At 48.9% G+C, this 23,197-nt stretch overlaps 3 protein-coding genes across 4 annotated transcripts; 1 reads left to right on the top strand and 2 right to left on the bottom strand.

Annotated features, from left to right (window-relative positions):
* Positions 1–27: 27 nt before the first annotated feature.
* On the bottom strand, positions 28–1,813 carry lsm10 (LSM10, U7 small nuclear RNA associated). Its single transcript, XM_030063933.1, has 3 exons — positions 1,668–1,813; positions 1,205–1,272; positions 28–1,039 (listed from the first exon to the last, which is right to left on the bottom strand). The coding sequence occupies exon 3, from the start codon at positions 1,011–1,013 to the stop codon at positions 615–617; it is 399 nt and encodes a 132-aa protein (XP_029919793.1). The 5' UTR covers positions 1,014–1,039; positions 1,205–1,272; positions 1,668–1,813; the 3' UTR covers positions 28–614.
* LOC115367276 (mucin-2-like) lies at positions 969–22,827 on the top strand. Its single transcript, XM_030062946.1, has 4 exons — positions 969–1,066; positions 7,331–7,476; positions 7,779–9,136; positions 10,577–22,827. Exons 2-4 carry the CDS (start codon positions 7,439–7,441, stop codon positions 22,273–22,275), a joined length of 13,095 nt encoding a protein of 4,364 aa, XP_029918806.1. The 5' UTR covers positions 969–1,066; positions 7,331–7,438; the 3' UTR covers positions 22,276–22,827.
* Positions 2,192–6,627, bottom strand: oscp1a (organic solute carrier partner 1a). Of its 2 annotated transcripts, XM_030063930.1 has the most exons (11): positions 6,308–6,627; positions 6,059–6,088; positions 5,582–5,736; positions 5,270–5,437; positions 4,948–5,028; positions 4,711–4,814; positions 3,973–4,101; positions 3,819–3,873; positions 3,566–3,711; positions 2,994–3,051; positions 2,192–2,680 (listed from the first exon to the last, which is right to left on the bottom strand). In XM_030063930.1, exons 1-11 carry the CDS (start codon positions 6,417–6,419, stop codon positions 2,567–2,569), a joined length of 1,152 nt encoding a protein of 383 aa, XP_029919790.1. In that variant the 5' UTR covers positions 6,420–6,627; the 3' UTR covers positions 2,192–2,566. The 2 variants fall into 2 exon arrangements, with proteins under 2 accessions (XP_029919790.1, XP_029919791.1); XM_030063931.1 differs by lacking the exon at positions 6,059–6,088.
* Positions 22,828–23,197: the final 370 nt, after the last annotated feature.

Here is a 23,197-nt window from a genome sequence, read left to right as displayed (position 1 = left end):
GCAAAAAGGCTGAGGCTGCACAATGAGTTACTTGCAAAAGAAATGTCTTTATTTACAATTTCCCAACAAAAATATCTCGGTTATTTCTGCTTCAAAAGAAAATGAGGCAAAAAGTCCACCTCTGGTATACAGGGCCAGGCAATATGGAAAAAATATCACAATATCTCTGACATACCTCAGTGTCAATATTGTGATAATACTGCAGGGATGGCCACCAAAGAGTTCTTAGAAACAATTATTAGTAATGTGGATATGATGACCGAGCAGGTAGAGGAAAACAATAAAAACAGTCTAATCAGTGCATTCCTTCATTGTATTTGGACTTTAAAACAACGAAAAGCAACATGTATGCCATATCATGATTTTATGATGTCCAAAATTCCAGGAAATCTTTAGTTTCTAGTTTCATATCATGATATTAATTATACCAATGTAACACCGCCCTTCTAGTTCAGTTACCAAAACACAAAAACTTTAAACAGAGTCAACTCAATGTCTGATGTGATGCTTGTCTTAAAATGTTCCATGTCTCCAGATGACTTTTGAACTCGTTCCAGTCTTTGAAACAACACAATCAAGTACAAATTGTGCATCTCTCTACAAAAAAAAAAGGACTACGACTTTTTCTTGGCATATTCTTTCCTTCCGCCGGCAAAGTTGCGGACGCGGTGGCTCTTGGCCAGCTGGCCCTGTATGGTCTCCATGATGTCCATGTGGTCGGGGATGTGAACGTAGCGGACGTTCCTGCCGGTGACAAAGAGGTCCTCCAGCTGCGTGAGCCGCCCCCGCCGGTCCCGGTGCAGCACCTTCTTCAGGCGTATGTTCATGAAGGCGTCCACGTTGACCACGTGGCCCCGTGCCGTGCTCTCGTCCCGCAGGTCGACGGTGGTCACCTGTCCCTGCAGCCCCTGCAGCAGGATCACCAGGCTGTTCTCGGCGATGGTGCGCTCCCGAATAGAGCTGAAGCCTGCCACCAGCTCGGGCTCTGGGGTTTGATTTTCCGCGGACTCCATGGACAGAGATGAAGAGACAAAAACACCTGGAGGGAGGCAGGAGGTCAACAAAGGTCAGACAATTCATCATCAGTGGGAAACATGTATGATGCATGGAGCGTGGAGCAGAGGGGGGCTTAGAAACTGCAGTGGCAACTTTCATTTAATTTCAACTTAATCATGTGGCATAATGCTTTATATTTATAGCCTACCTAGTGATAATCCATCTCAAGTCTCACTTGTAGCACAAAACTGACAAGTTCATGGATACCGCCTCGCACTGTGGATGAAAAGACAAGAGAAAACCCACATTATTATATGCCATATCACTATATAACATGGCAAAATTTGTGGTTTTATGAATTTAGACACGTTGAGCAGATAAACCGTGTTAATGGGAATTCAGCTCATGTTAATGTTTCATTTAACGGGGAAAGGTCGATGCCACAGCAGCTAAACTGCATCGACACCTCACAAATGTTACCGTTTTATTACATAAAAACAAAAACAGTAAACTAGTGCGGCTGTTTATGTGCGTTTGTGGCAGCCACTGTGGGAGCTTCAGCACCGACCGAAAACAAATATTAACAAAAAAATACATATGCTGCATTGTTAAACTTCTATCTAACAGTTACCCGCATTAGTTTAAATCGTTAATTCACTGAAACGGTTTACCTTATTTAGTTTTTTGGGGGCTGAAAGAAAAGCTGCAAACTCTCAAACAAACCGTATGGAAGAAGACGGAAGTGGAGCGTGATGACGTCTTACCCTGCGTCACGGATTTTCCTCAGCACGACGCAACAGCGCCCCCCTGAGGCTCCCTGCCGTCAACAAGCGCTATTCTGGTTTAAAATTTAATTTTTTTTTGTGTATAAGACACCCAGACGGACACTAATTTTGTCCTCATCTGAGACCATTTTCTTGATGTTGTTGGATGTAATTTGTTTAAAGTCACTTCCTTCTCTCATTGTTTCATCTTAAAAATAAATGAATGACAGGGAAACACAGTATTTGGAGCCACTGATCTAGCAGAGGGCAAAAAAACAAACAAATGAAAAAGAAAAAGAAAAACACACTTGTGAATAGTCACTTTAATGCAAACACAGACAGCTGAAATGGCCACATAAAATCATGATCATGGAAAAAAAAAAGCAGATCACATATGGCAGATATTACAATTTGTATTTGTAATCGATTCATGTGATCGTTTTTCAAGTGCTAACAGTTTGAAACACTCATATTTAAATAAAATTGAAATCATTGCTGTACATATGGGGGTTATACGACTGAATTTGACATTATTCTTCATTTGTGTGGTTATCTTGCTCTCTAGTTTGCTGTGCAACAGTGTGAAGTTATCAGAGGTAGCACTGAATACATTTACAGTTCCTTATTTGCATATTAAGTAGAAATGAGTTCACAGTGACAGATAAAGTGATTGTACCTGAGATACAAGATACAAGCCAACCAGGACAGCAGTTGCAAGTTTACCAGTTTATGTGCAATAAGATCTTTGACTGTCTGGCAGAAAATTGTCCTCACTTCATCTTCAAGTTCAGCGTCAAACACTGGAGTCAGAGATCATCCATCATGGCCAACAGGTCGTCTCCTTTGCTGCCACTGGGATTTTCCGGCAGATCTGCAAACTCTCCAGCGATTCGGGCCAGCTCCGTACTCGCCTGCACATCCTGAGCCGAACCAAAGACAAACAAAAATGAACTTTGATTAAAGTCAGTCTCTATCGGTTCATTATGATCAGCCAAACAACCACCGATTTAAATAACAATCCCATTTTCAAGAGGGCATGAGTGTTTTGACCCAAACATCACATAACTTATATCACTTTGATACTATTCACAATGATGCATCATATGAATTTACATCATTCACATTCATCTCAGCCCAATAAGACAGGTAGACTTGATTTCATGAATAAAACTGGGTTGAATTAACTTGCCCTCCACTGCATTTATGACAGTCTCTTACCAAACCAAGCCATACCTGCATCGCCTGAATATTTATCACTCCGAACATGGAGTCGTCAGCCCCGCTTGCTCCCCTGTTGAACAAAATCAAAGTCTCATGTATGGGATTTAGATTTGATTCATTGGTGCAAATGAACACAAAGAAAAAAAGAGCACACTGGAAAGAGTGCATGAAGAAAGAAAAGGGGCTTACAAGATCAAGTTCAAGTGTATTTATAGCCCTTAATCACTGTGCACAGTCTCAAAGAGCTTTACAGGCCTGCAGTTTATGGGAAACAATACCACAGCCTGTGACCTGAACACTGCCACGGTGGGCAAAAACAAAAATCAAAACAGGAACAGACCTCTGCTAGGCTGGCAAGAGTGTGAAAGAAATGAAATGGCAGAAATGATACTATAAGACCAGTTCACTCCATGGGAAAAGAGGAACAACCATAAAGTTCATAAAGAACTACAAGGAGAAGACATGCAAAAATAATAAAATTCACAACCGGTAAGAGGAATAAAATGCATTAGTGTGCACATCATCTCAGTCTTGTCCCCTATTGCCATTTGAAACCAAAACGCCAGGAAAGCAGCAGGACTCACGCCTCCTCCTCCTCCTTGTCGGTGCTAAACAGGTTGATTCGGAAGCCCGTTCCAGACCTCTGCACGTTCTCCACCTTCATGCAGCCCATCAGACGGGCCAGCAGGTTCAGCTCCTCTTTGGCCAGGAGGTTGGGGGAGTCATCTGTCTGCAGCACGATGGAAACACACAGCAGATTATGCAAAAGGCCTGTCAAAATACTAAAGGCCTAATGCATGAGGTTATATTCCTGCAGGGGTTTTTAATGAGTGTTACCTTCACAGATGGAGGCTTGGATGTATGTGTCTCTTCTGGATGGCACACACTGTACCTTTATGTCCATGAAACACAAAACACAGTGGTCTAACCCAGAGACATGAACAACAGTGATGTGTTAAACTGCGCTGGCGGAGCGGCACACAGTACATACATGTTCCTGCCCAGTCGGACGACTCTGTCTCCATGCAGCTCAAAGGACCCCTGCCGGATGGAGCTCGAGTAGCTGCCTCCTGTGGGGAACTCGCACCGCTTCACCTCCCTCCCTTTGCTGTTGAACATCCTGTGGCAACAGGAAGTAGGTGATGACACTCTGGATGCACGGAGTCACAGGAAATTCAACGGCCAGTTAAACACAGGAAACAATGACTGCGAGTTATGGCATGCCTGCAGGTCAGACAAGGGCTTTCCAGTTGAATCACACATCTCCAAGCAATAATGGAAAACCAGTGGAACATTGGATGTGTGCAAATAGCTGGCAGATATAGGGAAGGATATCACAACTAGACTTGAAAAAGATTTGTATTTACCTTGGTCTCTACTTGAAAAACACTCTGAGCTGTAGCTTGAGAAGAGTTAACTAATTAATCAGAAAAAAGGGTTTGTTGGTTTTATCAGCTACTGTATCCGGTGGGTCAGCTTAGCAAAACAATCAATGTTCTTGTGCGACTACAAGCCAGTATATAGTCACATGTTATATCGGTCAGGTGCTGGCTAAATATCTGACATCTAAATGCAAAGGAGGACACAAGATGCGCGCACTGGTTGCTCACTTCAAGAGACACTCAGCCGGTCACAGTCGCCGTCACAGTGACATAAAACTGTTATCGGATTGCTGGTTATCAGAAGACGTTCAGCACTTCTGCTATGTTGCTGCCGGTCATTTGCATACCTAATTAACCCTGGAACTTCTATCCCATGAGGCACTGGGCCTGAGGCTGGGAGGGCGAAGCGTCCATTTGGATTCTGAACTTTATCTTTGAGGAAAAGTGACACCTGGATGAAAAAGCGAAAAACAAGGACCAATATAAATGAATATATATATGTACACACACACACACACACATATACAAATACATACATATATAATTTGTACTAATGGCCAAGCAGTAGTGTGCAGATCACTCACACGAACATGCATGTCTTGGAAAAATATGAGCAGCGTTTGTCTGAGCAGCTGGAGTTCACCCTCAGAGAGCAATCCATATGTCTGTATGAAGGAATGTAAGAACAGGTTATACAGGATGTACTAATAAAACTTAAACGCTGTTTGCTGTCACTCAGCCAGTATCAACTGGCTTGTTGGGGTGCAGGTATACGAGCTGTGTTGGTCTGACATCAGACTTGTATCCTTAATCTTTACATCTCAACTGCTGTAAACCAAAACAAACAATAATTTAACAGTCTAACACTGATATACTGCCAGCCCCTCTTCCCATTCCCGGTGATACCTCAATGATCCTCCTATGTGTCTCATCCACTTGGTTCACAGCTGCAGGAGTGTCTTTCACAAACTCCCTGACGGTATCTAAGTGATTGTATGAAATAAGCAGCAAGTCTTTTGGCCGGGGACAAAGGAGGACTTGGTGTTTGAAAGCCATGACCATAAGCTCATAAAGCTGTAAGCAAAAAACAACAAGGAAAAACACATAAATTAATGACAAAACGTACAGCAAAACAAAGTAAGGAAAAACGGAAACGATACCTATAGAGGTTACTCTCAGTGAACTGGATTTGAACTTGATGTGGTGTACAGTACGTACTCTGTCCATGCTGGCTGGGTTGAGCCTCATGATGGAGGCGTGTGCTAACCGAGTCAGCACTGTTTTCAGCGTCCTGTGCGAATACAGCTGCTGGGGCTTGAGAAGTTCATCCATAAAGGCTTTACTAAACATGGTCCCAACGATGTCATTCATTACTATGAATGGGAAAGACAAAGGGGACAATGCAGAAATTAGTTCTGCCTAAATAGAAACCACTGAACACAGAATAGGATTGCCTATTTAAAAGTTTTGGTCTAGGTGTCATGAAACACACAATCACACAATAGACACCATATTAGTGTCAGTGCAGCTCTAATGGTTGGTCTCTATTGCCTGTTGTCTGCATCAGGCTATATTCTAAGGACTGTGCTACTGTTTCCTTGACCTACATAAAGAAATACCAGCTATTGGTAGACACTACAGGGGGAAAGGAGCTGACTGGAGCCAGTATTATGCTAAAGTACAGCACATGGATACCTCTTTTTCTGTCATTCTCTGACCATACACCTGCAGCCGAGTCATGTTTTCCATGAAAAGAAAGAAAATATTTTAATGAGTGTAGTCCAGATTCAGATTTCATTGTCTCTGGGTGGTGTGTAAATACTCCACCCCTTTGCTCAAGTTCATAAACTGACAGTTGACAGATTAGCTAGTCAGGAAGAGGGATAACTTGGAGCTACTGTAGCTGCCTGCTATATACACAGATACAGCCAGCCATCTCTCTACCTTTGTCTGAATTGTCCTCAGATGTATTGTGAGCTCGAAGGCGCTGGTCCAGTATATAAAGCATCTCTCCACCGAGATTAATGAAAACCAGGGGGAGAGTTCTCATAGACATCTTACAAGGCAAAGAAAGGATTAACCGGCAACAGACAGGATAAAAACCGGTGCAGAAGTAGGAGTCGCAAGCAATTTAGTCCCTCGCAGACAAGAAGAAGAAAACACTCCTGTCATTTCAAAGACAATATCTGCTTGTTCCTGTTGTGAATTGCCATCAGCATCGCTGGTAACAAAATTGCCCATGTTAATCTGCTCATCTGATCAGGCCTCTGCGGATAACGCTTTCACTAAGAAGCAACAGGTGGCCAGGAAGGGGATCAGTAGTGGTTAGACACAACCTGACTGGTGGAGATAAGTGTGACGCTACCGCACAACCAAACAGAGAAAGAAAACAGTTACATTAACTTGTCTCTGTGAGACATTTTTAGTATTTGGCAAAAATGGCTACAATACAGGGCAGATATCCCAATGGCAGTCATTTATAAGTCTGTTCATAACAATTGGCATGATGTATACATGAGAGCTGTAAAGTCGTAGGCCTATGAAATGTACTATACATGATTTAGAGCATAGCTAATAAACATTTACTTCTTGCCTAGAGTGAGTTTTTTCTTATACTTCTTCAACTTCCTTGAAAATCATATTTTATAACAGTCAATAGAGGTAATGGACTGATATATGAAAATGGTAGCCTGCTAACTGATGACTCTACTTCCTTGGAGGCACACTCTCCTCACTAACTCAGCTTCTACAATGTAATATTATCACCACTTTTACTATGTCCACACTACTCTCTCTTTCTCTCTCGTTATATCTCTGTCTCTGAATGGAAGATTACAGGTAAAAAGATGCAAATGAATGCCACTCTTCATGCACTTTGGTGATGTTGCACAGTAGTGCAGTCGACCTGAGAAAATTAACTGTCACAGGCTGTATCGGCTTACAGACTCACATAAAATTTTTCACAAGACAACAACAGGACAATGAGGTAAACAAAGCGCACCAAACCAACACTTGGAGATGGAGACGCACCAATCCTGACTGATTTCACTGGACCAAAGATCACCCAACAAACTAATGATGAAGATCCAGCAGTGCCTCTGCCTTCTCTCTATGTAAGCTAAACCTAAAAATTCATATTGAATTTGTAATAATATTTTGCTCTATTTTTCATCACATGTCCTGTCATATACCCATATTAGAGTTGGCTCTCGCTAGTTATAAGTATTAACATTTTCAGCAAAAATGTTGTGTGCATTTAAATTTGTATCCTGTATTTTACTGTTTGTTTGTGTGTTTAAGGACCTTGTTTGATCTTTTAAGATGCAATTTCACAATTTCCACCAATAGTTAAATATGTGGAGACAAAAAACAAGAAAAACAAACTAGCCAATATGTATTTGACTTCTTCCTGCAGAGTTTTTACAACCTCCTGTTCAGGTTCAGCAATAGGTTTTAATGATGATCCAGGCCTTCAGGAAAGCGACTATAACCTGAACTGGATGGAGTCGATACCTGATGACACTCCACTCTCAGCTATTTCCATTCCTGGAACACATGAAAGCTTAACACTGTATGGGGGACCACTTATACGATGTCAAGCTTGGACTTTGGACAAACAATTAAAAGTGGGGCTGCGATATTTTGATGTGCATGCTGGGAACTGGTTTGTTGGCCAAAAAAGTGTTGATATTGTATCAGATAGTCGTTGGATGTTTCGGCAATATATTACATTTGAGGAAGTCCTTGAGATAATTTTGGACTTCTTAAAAGTCCATGATAGTGAGACAGTCCTTTTAAGAGTGAAACTGCATGGCCTGTACCAGAAGAAAATTGCAAAAATGATAATAAAGTTAATTACAAATATCAAGAAAAGGGTGTGGACTGAATTCTCAGTACCAAAACTGAAAAAGGTGAGGGGGAAAATTGTATTTATTCAGAGTGATGCTTTCAATTATGGAACCCTTAACCATGACACATTTTTCCCAGATGATGACAGATTCAGGAACATTGAAAAAAAGATTAAAAAAGTAAAAAAATATCTTAAAGTGGCTGAGGAAAACTGTGCCCATCATATTGTACTGACCGACACTACAGCAACATCATTTTTAAATAATCCTAAAAAGGTTGCTCTAGGAGTAAACAAACAGCTCAATGACCTTGTGGTGGAACACAAGCAAAATTCTGTGATACCAGGCTGTTTAGGTGTAATAACTATGAACTTCCCCAGTTCTGATCTTATTAAGAAAATAATACAAATCAAGCCATGCATTTGTAGTAACAACACAGTGGCCAGTCCCAAAACAACATTGGACTCGACCCCTGAGGCACCCAGCACCCCTTATCAAACATCTGACCAAGGGCCAGAGACAACAGCTGAGACAATGGTAGGTCCTCAACCGACGTCAGATTCGACCCCTGAAGATGCGACCATCCCTAATCCAACATCTGACCAAGGGCCAGAAATGACAACTGAGGCAGTGGGCAGTCCCAAAACAACATTGGACTTGACCCCTGAGGCACCAAGCACCCCTTATCAAACATCCAACCAAGGGCAAGAGACAACAGCTGAGACAATGGTAGGTCCTCAACCGACGTCACATTCGAAACCTGAAGATGCCACCACCCCTAATCCAACATCTAACCAAGGGCCAGAAATGACAACTGAGGCAGTGGGCAGTCCCCAGCCAGTGTCGGACTTGACCCCTGAGGCACCTAGCACCTCTAATCCAACAACTGAACATGGGCCAGAGACAACAGCTGAGACAATGGTAGGTCCTCAACCAACGTCAGATTCGACCCCTGAAGATGCGACCACCCCTAATCCAACATCTGACCAAGTGCCAGAAATGACAACTGAAGCAGTGGCCAGTCCCAAAACAACATTGGACTTGACCCCTGAGGCACCCAGCACCCCTTATCAAACATCCAACCAAGGGCAAGAGACAACAGCTGAGACAATGGTAGGTACTCAACCGACGTCAGATTCGAACCCTGAAGATGCCACCACCCCTAATCCAACATCTGACCAAGGGCCAGAAATGACAACTGAGGCAGTGGGCAGTCCCCAGCCAGTGTCGGACTCGACCCCTGAGGCACCTAGCACCTCTAATCCAACAACTGAACAAGGGCCAGAGATGACAACTGAAGCAGTGGCCAGTCCCAAAACAACATTGGACTCAACCCCTGAGGCACCCAGCACCCCTTATCAAACATCCGACCAAGGGCCAGAGACAACAGCTGAGACAATGGTAAGTCCTCAACCGACGTCACATTCGAACCCTGAAGATGCCACCACCCCTAATCCAACATCTAACCAAGGGCCAGAAATGAAAACTGAGGCAGTGGGCAGTCCCCAGCTAGTGTCGGACTCGACCGCTGAGGCACCTAGCACCCCTTATCAAACATCCGACCAAGGGCCAGAGACAACAGCTGCGACAATGGTAGGTCCTCAACCAACGTCAGATTTGACCCCTGAAGATGCGACCACCCCTAATCCAACATCCGACCAAGGACCAGTTCTGACAACTGAAGCAGTGGGCAGTCCCCAGCCAGTGTCAGACTCAACCCTTGAGGCACCTAGCACCCCTAATCCAACAACTGAACAAGGGCCAGAGATGACAAATGAAGCAGTGGCCAGTCCCAAAACAACATTGGACTTGACCCCTGAGGCACCAAGCACCCCTAATCAAACATCCAACCAAGAGCAAGAGACAACAGCTGAGACAATGGAAGGTCCTCAACCGACGTCAGATTCGAACCCTGAAGATGCCACCACCCCTAATCCAACATCTGACCAAGGGCCAGAAATGACAACTGAGGCAGTGGGCAGTCCCCAGCCAGTGTCGGACTTGACTCCTGAGGCACCTAGCACCTCTAAACCAACAACTGAACAAGGGCCAGAGACAACAGCTGAGACGATGGTAGGTCCTCAACCAACGTCAGATTCGAACCCTGAAGATGCCACCACCCCTAATCCAACATCTGACCAAGGGCCAGAAATGACAACTGAGGCAGTGGGCAGTCCCCAGCCAGTGCCGGACTCGACCCCTGAGGCACCTAGCACCTCTAATCCAACAACTGAACAAGGGCAAGAGATGACAACTGAGGCAGTGGCCAGTCCCAAAACAACATTGGACTCAACCCCTGAGACACCCAGCACCCCTTATCAAACATCCGACCAAGGGCCAGAGACAACAGCTGAGACAATGGTAGGTCCTCAACCAACGTCAGATTCGACCCCTGAAGATGCGACCACCCCTAATCCAACATCTGACCAAGGGCCAGAAATGACAACTGAAGCAGTGGGCAGTCCCAAAACAACATTGGACTTGACCCCTGAGGCACCAAGCACCCCTTATCAAACATCCAACCAAGAGCAAGAGACAACAGCTGAGACAATGGAAGGTCCTCAACCGACGTCAGATTCGAACCCTGAAGATGCCACCACCCCTAATCCAACATCTGACCAAGGGCCAGAAATGACAACTGAGGCAGTGGGCAGTCCCCAGTCAGTGTCGGACTTGACCCCTGAGGCACCTAGCACCTCTAATCCAACAACTGAACAAGGGCCAGAGACAACAGCTGAGACAATGGTAGGTCCTCAACCAACGTCAGATTCGACCCCTGAAGATGCGACCACCCCTAATCCAACATCTGACCAAGGGCCAGAAATTACAACTGAAGCAGTGGCCAGTCCCAAAACAACATTGGACTTGACCCCTGAGGCACCAAGCACCCCTTATCAAACATCCAACCAAGGGCAAGAGACAACAGCTGAGACAATGGTAGGTACTCAACCGACGTCAGATTCGAACCCTGAAGATGCCACCACCCCTAATCCAACATCTGACCAAGGGCCAGAAATGACAACTGAGGCAGTGGGCAGTCCCCAGCCAGTGTCGGACTCGACCCCTGAGGCACCTAGCACCTCTAATCCAACAACTGAACAAGGGCAAGAGATGACAACTGAGGCTGTGGCCAGTCCCAAAACAACATTGGACTCAACCCCTGAGACACCCAGCACCCCTTATCAAACATCCGACCAAGGGCCAGAGACAACAGCTGAGACAATGGTAGGTCCTCAACCAACGTCAGATTCGACCCCTGAAGATGCGACCACCCCTAATCCAACATCTGACCAAGGGCCAGAAATGACAACTGAAGCAGTGGGCAGTCCCAAAACAACATTGGACTTGACCCCTGAGGCACCAAGCACCCCTTATCAAACATCCAACCAAGAGCAAGAGACAACAGCTGAGACAATGGAAGGTCCTCAACCGACGTCAGATTCGAACCCTGAAGATGCCACCACCCCTAATCCAACATCTGAACAAGGGCCAGAAATGACAACTGAGGCAGTGGGCAGTCCCCAGCCAGTGTCGGATTTGACCCCTGCGGCACCTAGCACCTCTAATCCAACAACTGAACAAGGGCCAGAGATGACAACTGAGGCAGTGGGCAGTCCCCAGCCAGTGTCGGACTCAACCCCTGAGGCACCTAGCACCTCTAATCCAACAACTGAACATGGGCCAGAGACAACAGCTGAGACAATGGTAGATGCTCAACCAACGTCAGATTCGACCCCTGAAGATGCCACCACCCCTAATCCAACATCTGACCAAGGGCCAGAAATGACAACTGAGGCAGTGGGCAGTCCCCAGCCAGTGTCGGACTCGACCCCTGAGGCACCTAGCACCTCTAATCCAACAACTGAACAAGGGCCAGAGACAACAGCTGAGACAATGGTAGGTCCTCAACCAACGTCAGATTCGACCCCTGAAGATGCGACCACCCCTAATCCAACATCTGACCAAGTGCCAGAAATGACAACTGAAGCAGTGGGCAGTCCCAAAACAACATTGGACTTGACCCCTGAAGCACCAAGCACCCCTTATCAAACATCCAACCAAGGGCAAGAGACAACAGCTGAGACAATGGTAGGTCCTCAACCAACGTCAGATTCGAACCTTGAAGATGCCACCACCCCTAATCCAACATCTGACCAAGGGCCAGAAATGACAACTGAGGCAGTGGGCAGTCCCCAGCCAGTGTCGGACTCGACCCCTGAGGCACCTAGCACCTCTAATCCAACAACTGAACAAGGGCCAGAGATGACAACTGAAGCAGTGGCCAGTCCCAAAACAACATTGGACTCAACCCCTGAGGCACCCAGCACCCCTTATCAAACATCCGACCAAGGGCCAGAGACAACAGCTGAGACAATGGTAAGTCCTCAACCGACGTCACATTCGAACCCTGAAGATGCCACCACCCCTAATCAAACATCTAACCAAGGGCCAGAAATGAAAACTGAGGCAGTGGGCAGTCCCCAGCCAGTGTCGGACTCGACCGCTGAGGCACCTAGCACCCCTTATCAAACATCCGACCAAGGGCCAGAGACAACAGCTGCGACAATGGTAGGTCCTCAACCAACGTCAGATTTGACCCCTGAAGATGCGACCACCCCTAATCCAACATCCGACCAAGGACCAGTTCTGACAACTGAAGCAGTGGGAAGTCCCCAGCCAGTGTCAGACTCAACCCTTGAGGCACCTAGCACCCCTAATCCAACAACTGAACAAGGGCCAGAGATGACAAATGAAGCAGTGGCCAGTCCCAAAACAACATTGGACTCGACCCCTGAGGCACCCAGCACCCCTTATCAAACATCCAACCAAGGGCCAGAGACAACAGCTGAGACACTGGTAGGTCCTCAACCAACGTCAGATTCGACCCCTGAAGATGCGACCACCCCTAATCCAACATCCGACCAAGGGCCAGTTCTGACAACTGAGGCAGTGGGCAGTCCCCATCCAGTGTCAGATTCAACCTCTGAGGCACCTAGCACCCGTAATCCAACAACTGAACAAGGGCCAGAAATGACAACTGAAGCAGTGGGCAGTCCCAAAACAACATTGGACTTGACCCCTGAGGCACCAAGCACCCCTTATCAAACATCCAACCAAGGGCAAGAGACAACAGCTGAGACAATGGTAAGTCCTCAACCGACGTCACATTCAAACCCTGAAGATGCCACCACCCCTAATCCAACATCTAACCAAGGCCCAGAAATGACAACTGAGGCAGTGGGCAGTCCCCAGCCACTGTCGGACTCGACCCCTGAGGCACCTAGCACCTCTAATCCAACAACTGAACAAGGGCCAGAGACAACAGCTGAAACAATGGTAGGTCCTCAACCAACGTCAGATTCGACCCCTGAAGATGCGACCACCCCTAGTCCAACATCTGACCAAGGGCCAGAAATTACAACTGAAGCAGTGGCCAGTCCCAAAACAACATTGGACTTGACCCCTGAGGCACCAAGCACCCCTTATCAAACATCCAACCAAGGGCAAGAGACAACAGCTGAGACAATGGTAGGTACTCAACCGACGTCAGATTCAAATCCTGAAGATGCCATCACCCCTAATCCAACATCTGACCAAGTGCCAGAAATTACAACTGAGGCAGTGGGCAGTCACCAGCCAGTGTCGGACTCGACCCCTGAGGCACCTAGCACCCCTAATCCCACAACTGAACAAGGGCCAGAGATGACAACTGAAGCAGTGGCCAGTCCCAAAACAACATTGGACTCGACCCCTGAGGCACCCAGCACCCCTTATCAAACATCCGACCAAGGGCCAGAGTCAACAGTTGAGACAATGGTAGGTCCTCAACCAACGTCAGATTCGACCCCTGAAGGTGTGACCACCCCTAATCCAACATCCGACCAAGGCCCAGTTCTGACAACTGAGGCAGTGGGCAGTTCCGAGCCAGTGTCGGACTCGACACCTGCGGCACCTAGCACCCCTAATCCAACAATTGAACAAGGGCCAGAGATGACAACTGAAGCAGTGGCCAGTCCCAAAACAACATCGGACTCGACCCCTGAGGCACCCAGCACCCCTTATCAAACGTCTGACCAAGGGCCAGAGACAACAGCTGAGACAATGGTAGGTCCTCAACCAATGTCAGATGCAACTGAAGCAGTGGCCAGTCCCAAAACAACATTGGACTTGACCCCTGAGGCACCAAGCACTCCTTATCAAACATCCAACCAAGGGCAAGAGACAACAGCTGAGACAATGGTAGGTACTCAACCGACGTCAGATTCAAATCCTGAAGATGCCATCACCCCTAATCCAACATCTGACCAAGTGCCAGAAATTACAACTGAGGCAGTGGGCAGTCACCAGCCAGTGTCGGACTCGACCCCTGAGGCACCTAGCACCCCTAATCCCACAACTGAACAAGGGCCAGAGATGACAACTGAAGCAGTGGCCAGTCCCAAAACAACATTGGACTCGACCCCTGAGGCACCCAGCACCCCTTATCAAACATCCGACCAAGGGCCAGAGTCAACAGTTGAGACAATGGTAGGTCCTCAACCAACGTCAGATTCGACCCCTGAAGGTGTGACCACCCCTAATCCAACATCCGACCAAGGCCCAGTTCTGACAACTGAGGCAGTGGGCAGTTCCGAGCCAGTGTCGGACTCGACACCTGCGGCACCTAGCACCCCTAATCCAACAATTGAACAAGGGCCAGAGATGACAACTGAAGCAGTGGCCAGTCCCAAAACAACATCGGACTCGACCCCTGAGGCACCCAGCACCCCTTATCAAACGTCTGACCAAGGGCCAGAGACAACAGCTGAGACAATGGTAGGTCCTCAACCAATGTCAGATGCAACTGAAGCAGTGGCCAGTCCCAAAACAACATTGGACTTGACCCCTGAGGCACCAAGCACTCCTTATCAAACATCCAACCAAGGGCAAGAGACAACAGCTGAGACAATGGTAGGTACTCAACCGACGTCAGATTCGAACCCTGAAGATGCCACCACCCCTAATCCAACATCTGACCACGGGCCAGAAAAGACAACGGGGAAGTTTGCCAGTCCCCAGCCAGTGTCGGACTCGACCCCTGAGGCACTTAGCACCTCCAATCCAACAACTGAACAAGGGCCAGAGATGACAACTGAAGCAGTGGGACGTCCCAAAACAACATTGGACTTGACCCCTGAGGCACCAAGCACCCCTTATCAAACATCCGACCAAGGGCAAGAGACAACAGCTGAAACAATGGTAGGTCCCCAACCAACATCAGATTCGACCCATGAAGATGCCACCATCCCTAATCCAACATCCGACCAAGGCCCAGTTCTGACAACTGAGGCAGTGGGCAGTCCCCAGCCAGTGTCAGACTCAACCCGTGAGGCACCTAGCACCCCTAATCCAACAACTGAACAAGGGCCAGAGATAACAACTGAGGCAGTGGCCAGTCCCAAAACAACATTGGACTTGACCCCTGAAGCACCAAGTACCCCTTATCAAACATCCAAACAAGGGCAAGAGAAAACAGCTGAGACAATGGTAGGTCCTCAACCGACGTCAGATTCGACCCCTGAAGATGCCACCACCTCTAATCCAACATCCGACCAAGGACCAGTTCTGACAACTGAGGCAGTGGGCAATCCCCAGCCACTGTCAGACTCAACTCTTGAGGCACCTAGCACCCCTAATCCAACATCTGAACAAGGGCCAGAGATGACAACTGAAGCAGTGGCCAGTCCCAAAACAACATTGGACTCGACCCCTGAGGCACCCAGCACCCCTTATCAAACATCCAACCAAGGGCCAGAGACAACAGCTGAGACAATGGTAGGTCCCCAACCAACATCAGATTCGACTTCTGAAGAAGCAACCACCCCTAATCCAACATCCGACCAAGGACCAGTTCTGACAACTGAGGCAGTGGACAGTCCCCAGCCAGTGTCGGACTCAACCCCTAAGGCACCTAGCACCCCTATTCCAACAACTGAACAAGGGTCAGAGATGACAACTGAGGCAGTGGCCAGTCCCAAAACAACATTGGACTTGACCCCTGAGGCACCAAGTACCCCTTATCAAACATCCAATCAAGGGCAAGAGACAACAGCTGAGACAATGGTAGGTCCTCAACCGACGTCAGATTCGAACCCTGAAGATGCCACCACCCCTAATCCAACATCTGACCAAAGGCCAGTTCCAACAACTGAGGCACCCAGCACCCCTTATCAAACATCCAACCAAGGACCAGAGACAACAGCTGAGACAATGGTAGGTCCTCAACCAACGTCAGATTTGACCCCTGAAGATGTGACCACCCCTAATCCAACATCCAACCAAGGGCCAGAAATGACAACTGAAGCAGTGGGCAGTCCCAAAACAACACTGGACTTGACCCCTGAGGCACCAAGCACCCCTTATCAAACATCTAACCAAGGGCAAGAGACAATAGCTGAGACAATGGTAGGTCCTCAACCGACGTCAGATTCGAACCCTGAAGATGCCACCACTCCTAATCCAACATCTGACCAAGGACCAGTTCTGACAACTGAGGCAGTGGGCAGTCCCCAGCCAGTGTCAGACTCAACCCGTGAGGCACCTAGCACCCCTAATCCAACATCTGAACAAGGACCAGTTCTAACAACTGAGGCAGTGGGCAGTCCCCAGCCAGTGTCAGACTTGACCTCTGAGGCACCTAGCACCCCTAATCCAACAACTGAAAACGGGCCAGAGATTAAAACTGAAGCAGTGGCCAGTCCCAAAACAACATTGGACTCAACCCCTGCGGCACCCAGCACCCCTTATCAAACATCCGACCAAGGGCCAGAGACAACAGCTGAGACAATGGTAGGTCCTCAACCAACGTCAGATTTGACCCATGAAGATGCGACCACCCCTAATCCAACATCTGACAAAGGGCCAGAAATGACAACTGAGGCAGTGGGCAGTCCCAAAACAACATTGGACTTGACTCCTGAGGCACCAAACACCCCTTATCAAACATCCAACCAAGGGCAAGAGACAACAGCTGAGACAATGGTAGGACCCCAACCAACATCAGATTCGACTTCTGAAGAAGCCACCACCCCTAATCCAACATCTGACCAAGGGTCAGTTCCAACAACTGAGGCATTGGGTCCCCAGCCAGTGTCAGACGCAACCCTTGAGGCACATAGCACCCCTAATCCAACATCTGAACAAGGACCAGTTCTAACAACTGAGGCAGTGGGCAGTCTCCAGCCAGTGTCAGACTTGACCCCTGAGGCACCTAGCACCCCTAATCCAACAACTGAACAAGGGCCAGAGATGACAACTGAAGCAGTGGCCAGTCCCAAAACAACATTGGACTCGACCCCTGAGGCACCCAGCACCCCTTATCAAACATCCGACCAAGGGCCAGAGACAACAGCTGAGACAATGGTAGGCCCTCAACCAACGTCAGATTCGACCCCTGAAGATGCGACCACCCCTAATCCAACATCCGACCAAGGGCCAGAAATGACAACTGAAGCAGTGGGCAGTCCCAAAACAACACTGGACTTGACCCCTGAGGCACCAAGCACCCCTTATCAAACATCTAACCAAGGGCAAGAGACAACAGCTGAGACAATGGTAGGTCCTCAACCGACGTCAGATTCGAACCATGAAGATGCCACCACTCCTAATCCAACATCCGACCAAGGACCAGTTCTGACAACTGAGGCAGTGGGCAGTCCCCAGCCAGTGTCAGACTCAACTCGTGAGGCACCTAGCACCCCTAATCCAACATTTGAACAAGGACCAGTTCTAACAACTGAGGCAGTGGGCAGTCTCCAGCCAGTGTCAGACTTGACCCCTGAGGCACTTAGCACCCCTAATCCAACAACTGAACAAGGGCCAGAGATGACAACTGAAGCAGTGGCCAGTCCCAAAACAACATTGGACTCGACCCCTGAGGCACCCAGCACCCCTTATCAAACATCCAACCAAGGGCCAGAGACAACAGCTGAGACAATGGTAGGCCCTCAACCAACGTCAGATTCGACCCCTGAAGATGCGACCACCCCTAATCCAACATCCGACCAAGGGCCAGAAATGACAACTGAGGCAGTGGGCAGTTCCAAAACAACACTGGACTTGACCCCTGAGGCACCAAGCACTCCTTATCAAACATCTAACCAAGGGCAAGAGACAACAGCTGAGACAATGGTAGGTCCTCAACCGACGTCAGATTCGAACCATGAAGATGCCACCACTCCTAATCCAACATCCGACCAAGGACCAGTTCTGACAACTGAGGCAGTGGGCAGTCCCCAGCCAGTGTCAGACTCAACTCGTGAGGCACCTAGCACCCCTAATCCAACATCTGAACAAGGACCAGTTCTAACAACTGAGGCAGTGGGCAGTCCCCAGCCAGTGTCAGACTTGACCTCTGAGGCACCTAGCACCCCTAATCCAACAACTGAAAACGGGCCAGAGGTTAAAACTGAAGCAGTGGCCAGTCCCAAAACAACATTGGACTCGACCCCTGTGGCACCCAGCACCCCTTATCAAACATCCGACCAAGGGCCAGAGACAACAGCTGAGACAATGGTAGGTCCTCAACCAACGTCAGATTCGACCCATGAAGATGCGACCACCCCTAATCCAACATCTGACAAAGCGCCAGAAATGACAACTGAGGCAGTGCGCAGTCCCAAAACAACATTGGACTTGACCCCTGAGGCACCAAGCACCCCTTATCCAACATCTGAACAAGGACCAGTTCTAACAACTGAAGCAGTGGGCAGTCCCCAGCCAGTGTCAGATTTGACCCCTGAGGCACCTAGCACCCCTAATCCAACAACTGAACAAGGGCCAGAGATGACAACTGAGGCAGTGGCCAGTCCCAAAACAACATTGAACTTGACCCCTGAGGCACCAAGTACCCCTTATCAAACATCCAACCAAGGGCAAGAGACAACAGCTGAGACAATGGTAGGTCCTCAACCGACGTCAGATTCGAACCCTGAAGATACCACCACCCCTAATCCAACATCTGACCAAGGGCCAGAAATGACAACTGAGGCAGTGGGAAGTGCCCGACCAGTGTCAGACTCAGCCATTGAGACACCAAGCATCCCCAATCCAACGTCTGACCAAGGACCAGTTCAAACAACTGAGGTAATGGGCAGTCCCCGACCAGTGTCGGACTCAGCCATTGAGACACCGAGCACCCTTAATCCAACAACTGAATATGTTCCAAAGTTGACAAGTGAAGCAGCAGACAGTCAATCACCAGAATCTGACTTGACCCCTGAGGCGCTAGGCACCTCGAATCCAACATCCAACCAAAGACCAGTTTTGACAAACGAGGCAGTGGGCAGTTCTCAACCACCATCAATCTCAACCCTTGAGAGAACAAGCACAACTAATCCAGTGTCCCACCAAGGACAGGAGCCAACTACCAAGGAAGTGGTCAGTCCCCAACCAGCACTGGCGTCGACTGCTGAGGCACACAGCACCCACATATTGACATCCAACCGAGGACCAGAGCTAACAACTGAAGTTGGCAGTCATAATCCAGTTTCAGACTTGACCAGTGAGACACCCAGCAACACTGAACCAACGTCACAGCAAGGGCCGGAACCGACAACCAAGGCAGACGGCAGTCCCCATCCAGCGTCAGCCTTGACCAGCGAGGCACCCAGCAACACTGATCCAACGTCACAGCAAGGGCCGGAACCGACAACCAAGGCAGACGGCAGTCCCCATCCAGCGTCAGCCTCGACCAGCGAGGCACCCAGCAACACTGATCCAACGTCACAGCAAGGGCCGGAACCGACAACCAAGGCAGACGGCAGTCCCCATCCAGCGTCAGCCTCGACCAGCGAGGCACCCAGCAACACTGATCCAACGTCACAGCAAGGGCCGGAACCGACAACCAAGGCAGACGGCAGTCCCCATCCAGCGTCAGCCTCGACCAGCGAGGCACCCAGCAACACTGATCCAACGTCACAGCAAGGGCCGGAACCGACAACCAAGGCAGACGGCAGTCCCCATCCAGCGTCAGCCTCGACCAGCGAGGCACCCAGCAACACTGATCCAACGTCACAGCAAGGGCCGGAACCGACAACCAAGGCAGACGGCAGTCCCCATCCAGCGTCAGCCTCGACCAGCGAGGCACCCAGCAACACTGATCCAACGTCACAGCAAGGGCCGGAACCGACAACCAAGGCAGACGGCAGTCCCCATCCAGCGTCAGCCTCGACCAGCGAGGCACCCAGCAACACTGATCCAACGTCACAGCAAGGGCCGGAACCGACAACCAAGGCAGACGGCAGTCCCCATCCAGCGTCAGCCTCGACCAGCGAGGCACCCAGCAACACTGATCCAACGTCACAGCAAGGGCCGGAACCGACAACCAAGGCAGACGGCAGTCCCCATCCAGCGTCAGCCTCGACCAGCGAGGCACCCAGCAACACTGATCCAACGTCACAGCAAGGGCCGGAACCGACAACCAAGGCAGACGGCAGTCCCCATCCAGCGTCAGCCTCGACCAGCGAGGCACCCAGCAACACTGATCCAACGTCACAGCAAGGGCCGGAACCGACAACCAAGGCAGACGGCAGTCCCCATCCAGCGTCAGCCTCGACCAGCGAGGCACCCAGCAACACTGATCCAACGTCACAGCAAGGGCCGGAACCGACAACCAAGGCAGACGGCAGTCCCCATCCAGCGTCAGCCTCGACCAGCGAGGCACCCAGCAACACTGATCCAACGTCACAGCAAGGGCCGGAACCGACAACCAAGGCAGACGGCAGTCCCCATCCAGCGTCAGCCTCGACCAGCGAGGCACCCAGCAACACTGATCCAACGTCACAGCAAGGGCCGGAACCGACAACCAAGGCAGACGGCAGTCCCCATCCAGCGTCAGCCTCGACCAGCGAGGCACCCAGCAACACTGATCCAACGTCACAGCAAGGGCCGGAACCGACAACCAAGGCAGACGGCAGTCCCCATCCAGCGTCAGCCTCGACCAGCGAGGCACCCAGCAACACTGATCCAACGTCACAGCAAGGGCCGGAACCGACAACCAAGGCAGACGGCAGTCCCCATCCAGCGTCAGCCTCGACCAGCGAGGCACCCAGCAACACTGATCCAACGTCACAGCAAGGGCCGGAACCGACAACCAAGGCAGACGGCAGTCCCCATCCAGCGTCAGCCTCGACCAGCGAGGCACCCAGCAACACTGATCCAACGTCACAGCAAGGGCCGGAACCGACAACCAAGGCAGACGGCAGTCCCCATCCAGCGTCAGCCTCGACCAGCGAGGCACCCAGCAACACTGATCCAACGTCACAGCAAGGGCCGGAACCGACAACCAAGGCAGACGGCAGTCCCCATCCAGCGTCAGCCTCGACCAGCGAGGCACCCAGCAACACTGATCCAACGTCACAGCAAGGGCCGGAACCGACAACCAAGGCAGACGGCAGTCCCCATCCAGCGTCAGCCTCGACCAGCGAGGCACCCAGCAACACTGATCCAACGTCACAGCAAGGGCCGGAACCGACAACCAAGGCAGACGGCAGTCCCCATCCAGCGTCAGCCTCGACCAGCGAGGCACCCAGCAACACTGATCCAACGTCACAGCAAGGGCCGGAACCGACAACCAAGGCAGACGGCAGTCCCCATCCAGCGTCAGCCTCGACCAGCGAGGCACCCAGCAACACTGATCCAACGTCACAGCAAGGGCCGGAACCGACAACCAAGGCAGACGGCAGTCCCCATCCAGCGTCAGCCTCGACCAGCGAGGCACCCAGCAACACTGATCCAACGTCAAACAAAGGACCAGAACCAACAACCAAGGTAGATGGCAATCCCCATCCAGCGTCAGTCTCAACCACTGAGGCACACCGTACCCCAATTCCAACATCCCACCGAAGGCCTTTTCACACAACTAATACAGCACATACTCCCCATCTAGCCTCTGATCAACCAAAACTCATTACTGAACCGCACCCTAAACCTTCATTCATACATCCCCACCCCTTGCCTGCACCAGGGCCGAAGTTACCATATCGGGGAAAGATTAATTGCCATGCACGGAAAACATTTAAGTGATAACCCCAAAAAGATAATGCTATGTGTTTAGATAGTACTAGAGAGGGAATTTATAAAATAAATTGCTCAACATCTTTTCAAGACACAAGAATTATTAACATTTTACACTAACTCATTCATTATAAATAAATAATGCCATTAAAAAATAATTACTTTCAGTTGCAATGTAATCCAATAATTGTTCCCAGTGAAACTATTATCAACAATGTGGCAGTTTTTGTCTCATGTTTGACCAAAGAAAAACTCAGACAACAGCCCTCATGCTTGCCTACATGACCCACCCTCATATGTAGATCACTACTTTATTCTGCTATACATCCAGACCTACATTTTATCTGCATAAAATTCACCACTTTACAGTGGCAAAGGTACATTTTTTATCATGAGTAAATCCTGAACCCTTAACCCGAACAAGGGTAGCAACACTTTAAATCACTGGACCTCACAAGAGCAATACCTTAATGTATATAGCAATTGTAAAGAGACATTGTTTATAAAGGAAGATGGAATTCTGTGATTTCATTTTATTTTGATTGGAAAATAAACATAACTGGGGTGGCAGCAAACATCTATCTATCTATCTATCTATCTATCTACACAATTGTTTCTGTGCTTATCATTTAGCAGGTTTTTCTTTCTTCCTTCCTTTCTTTTTGCTTAATCAGTAAAATGAATCAAGTGGCTAAAGTTTGCAGTCATTTGCAGTCGAAGATCAGCGTGCAAAAACCTGATCTGGATTTTATTGTCACCTTAAAAATCTGGGTGTGATAATGAGAATCAGCAGGAGTCGAGCTGAGGTAACATACCTGAACCAGACAATGAACCACCAACTAATTACATGTGGTTTCCAAAGTAAATTCCACACCATAATCAGTGTAGCAAATAAGTATGCCAGACATTTACAGGACGAGACAAGCATTTT

This window comes from Myripristis murdjan, chromosome 11 (genome assembly GCF_902150065.1).
Source record: "Myripristis murdjan chromosome 11, fMyrMur1.1, whole genome shotgun sequence".
NCBI classification, from domain to species: Eukaryota; Metazoa; Chordata; class Actinopteri; order Holocentriformes; family Holocentridae; genus Myripristis; species Myripristis murdjan.
Note: the sequence above shows the minus strand (reverse complement) of the source record. Positions and strands in the feature narration are given on the sequence as shown.

Coding starts and splice junctions, on each gene's coding strand:
- lsm10 (XM_030063933.1), bottom strand. CDS start 1,013: ATGGAGTCCGCGGAAAATCAAACCCCAGAGCCCGAGCTGGTGGCAGGC.
- LOC115367276 (XM_030062946.1), top strand. CDS start 7,439: ATGATGAAGATCCAGCAGTGCCTCTGCCTTCTCTCTAT. Junction 7,477..7,778: donor TGCCTCTGCCTTCTCTCTAT/GTAAGCTAAACC, acceptor TTCTTCCTGCAG/AGTTTTTACAACCTCCTGTT. Junction 9,137..10,576: donor AACAGCTGAGACAATGGTAG/GTCCTCAACCAA, acceptor AGACAATGGTAG/GTCCTCAACCAACGTCAGAT.
- oscp1a (XM_030063930.1), bottom strand. CDS start 6,419: ATGTCTATGAGAACTCTCCCCCTGGTTTTCATTAATCTCGGTGGAGAG. Junction 6,089..6,307: donor TGAGGACAATTCAGACAAAG/GTAGAGAGATGG, acceptor ACTCGGCTGCAG/GTGTATGGTCAGAGAATGAC. Junction 5,029..5,269: donor CACATAGGAGGATCATTGAG/GTATCACCGGGA, acceptor TCCTTCATACAG/ACATATGGATTGCTCTCTGA.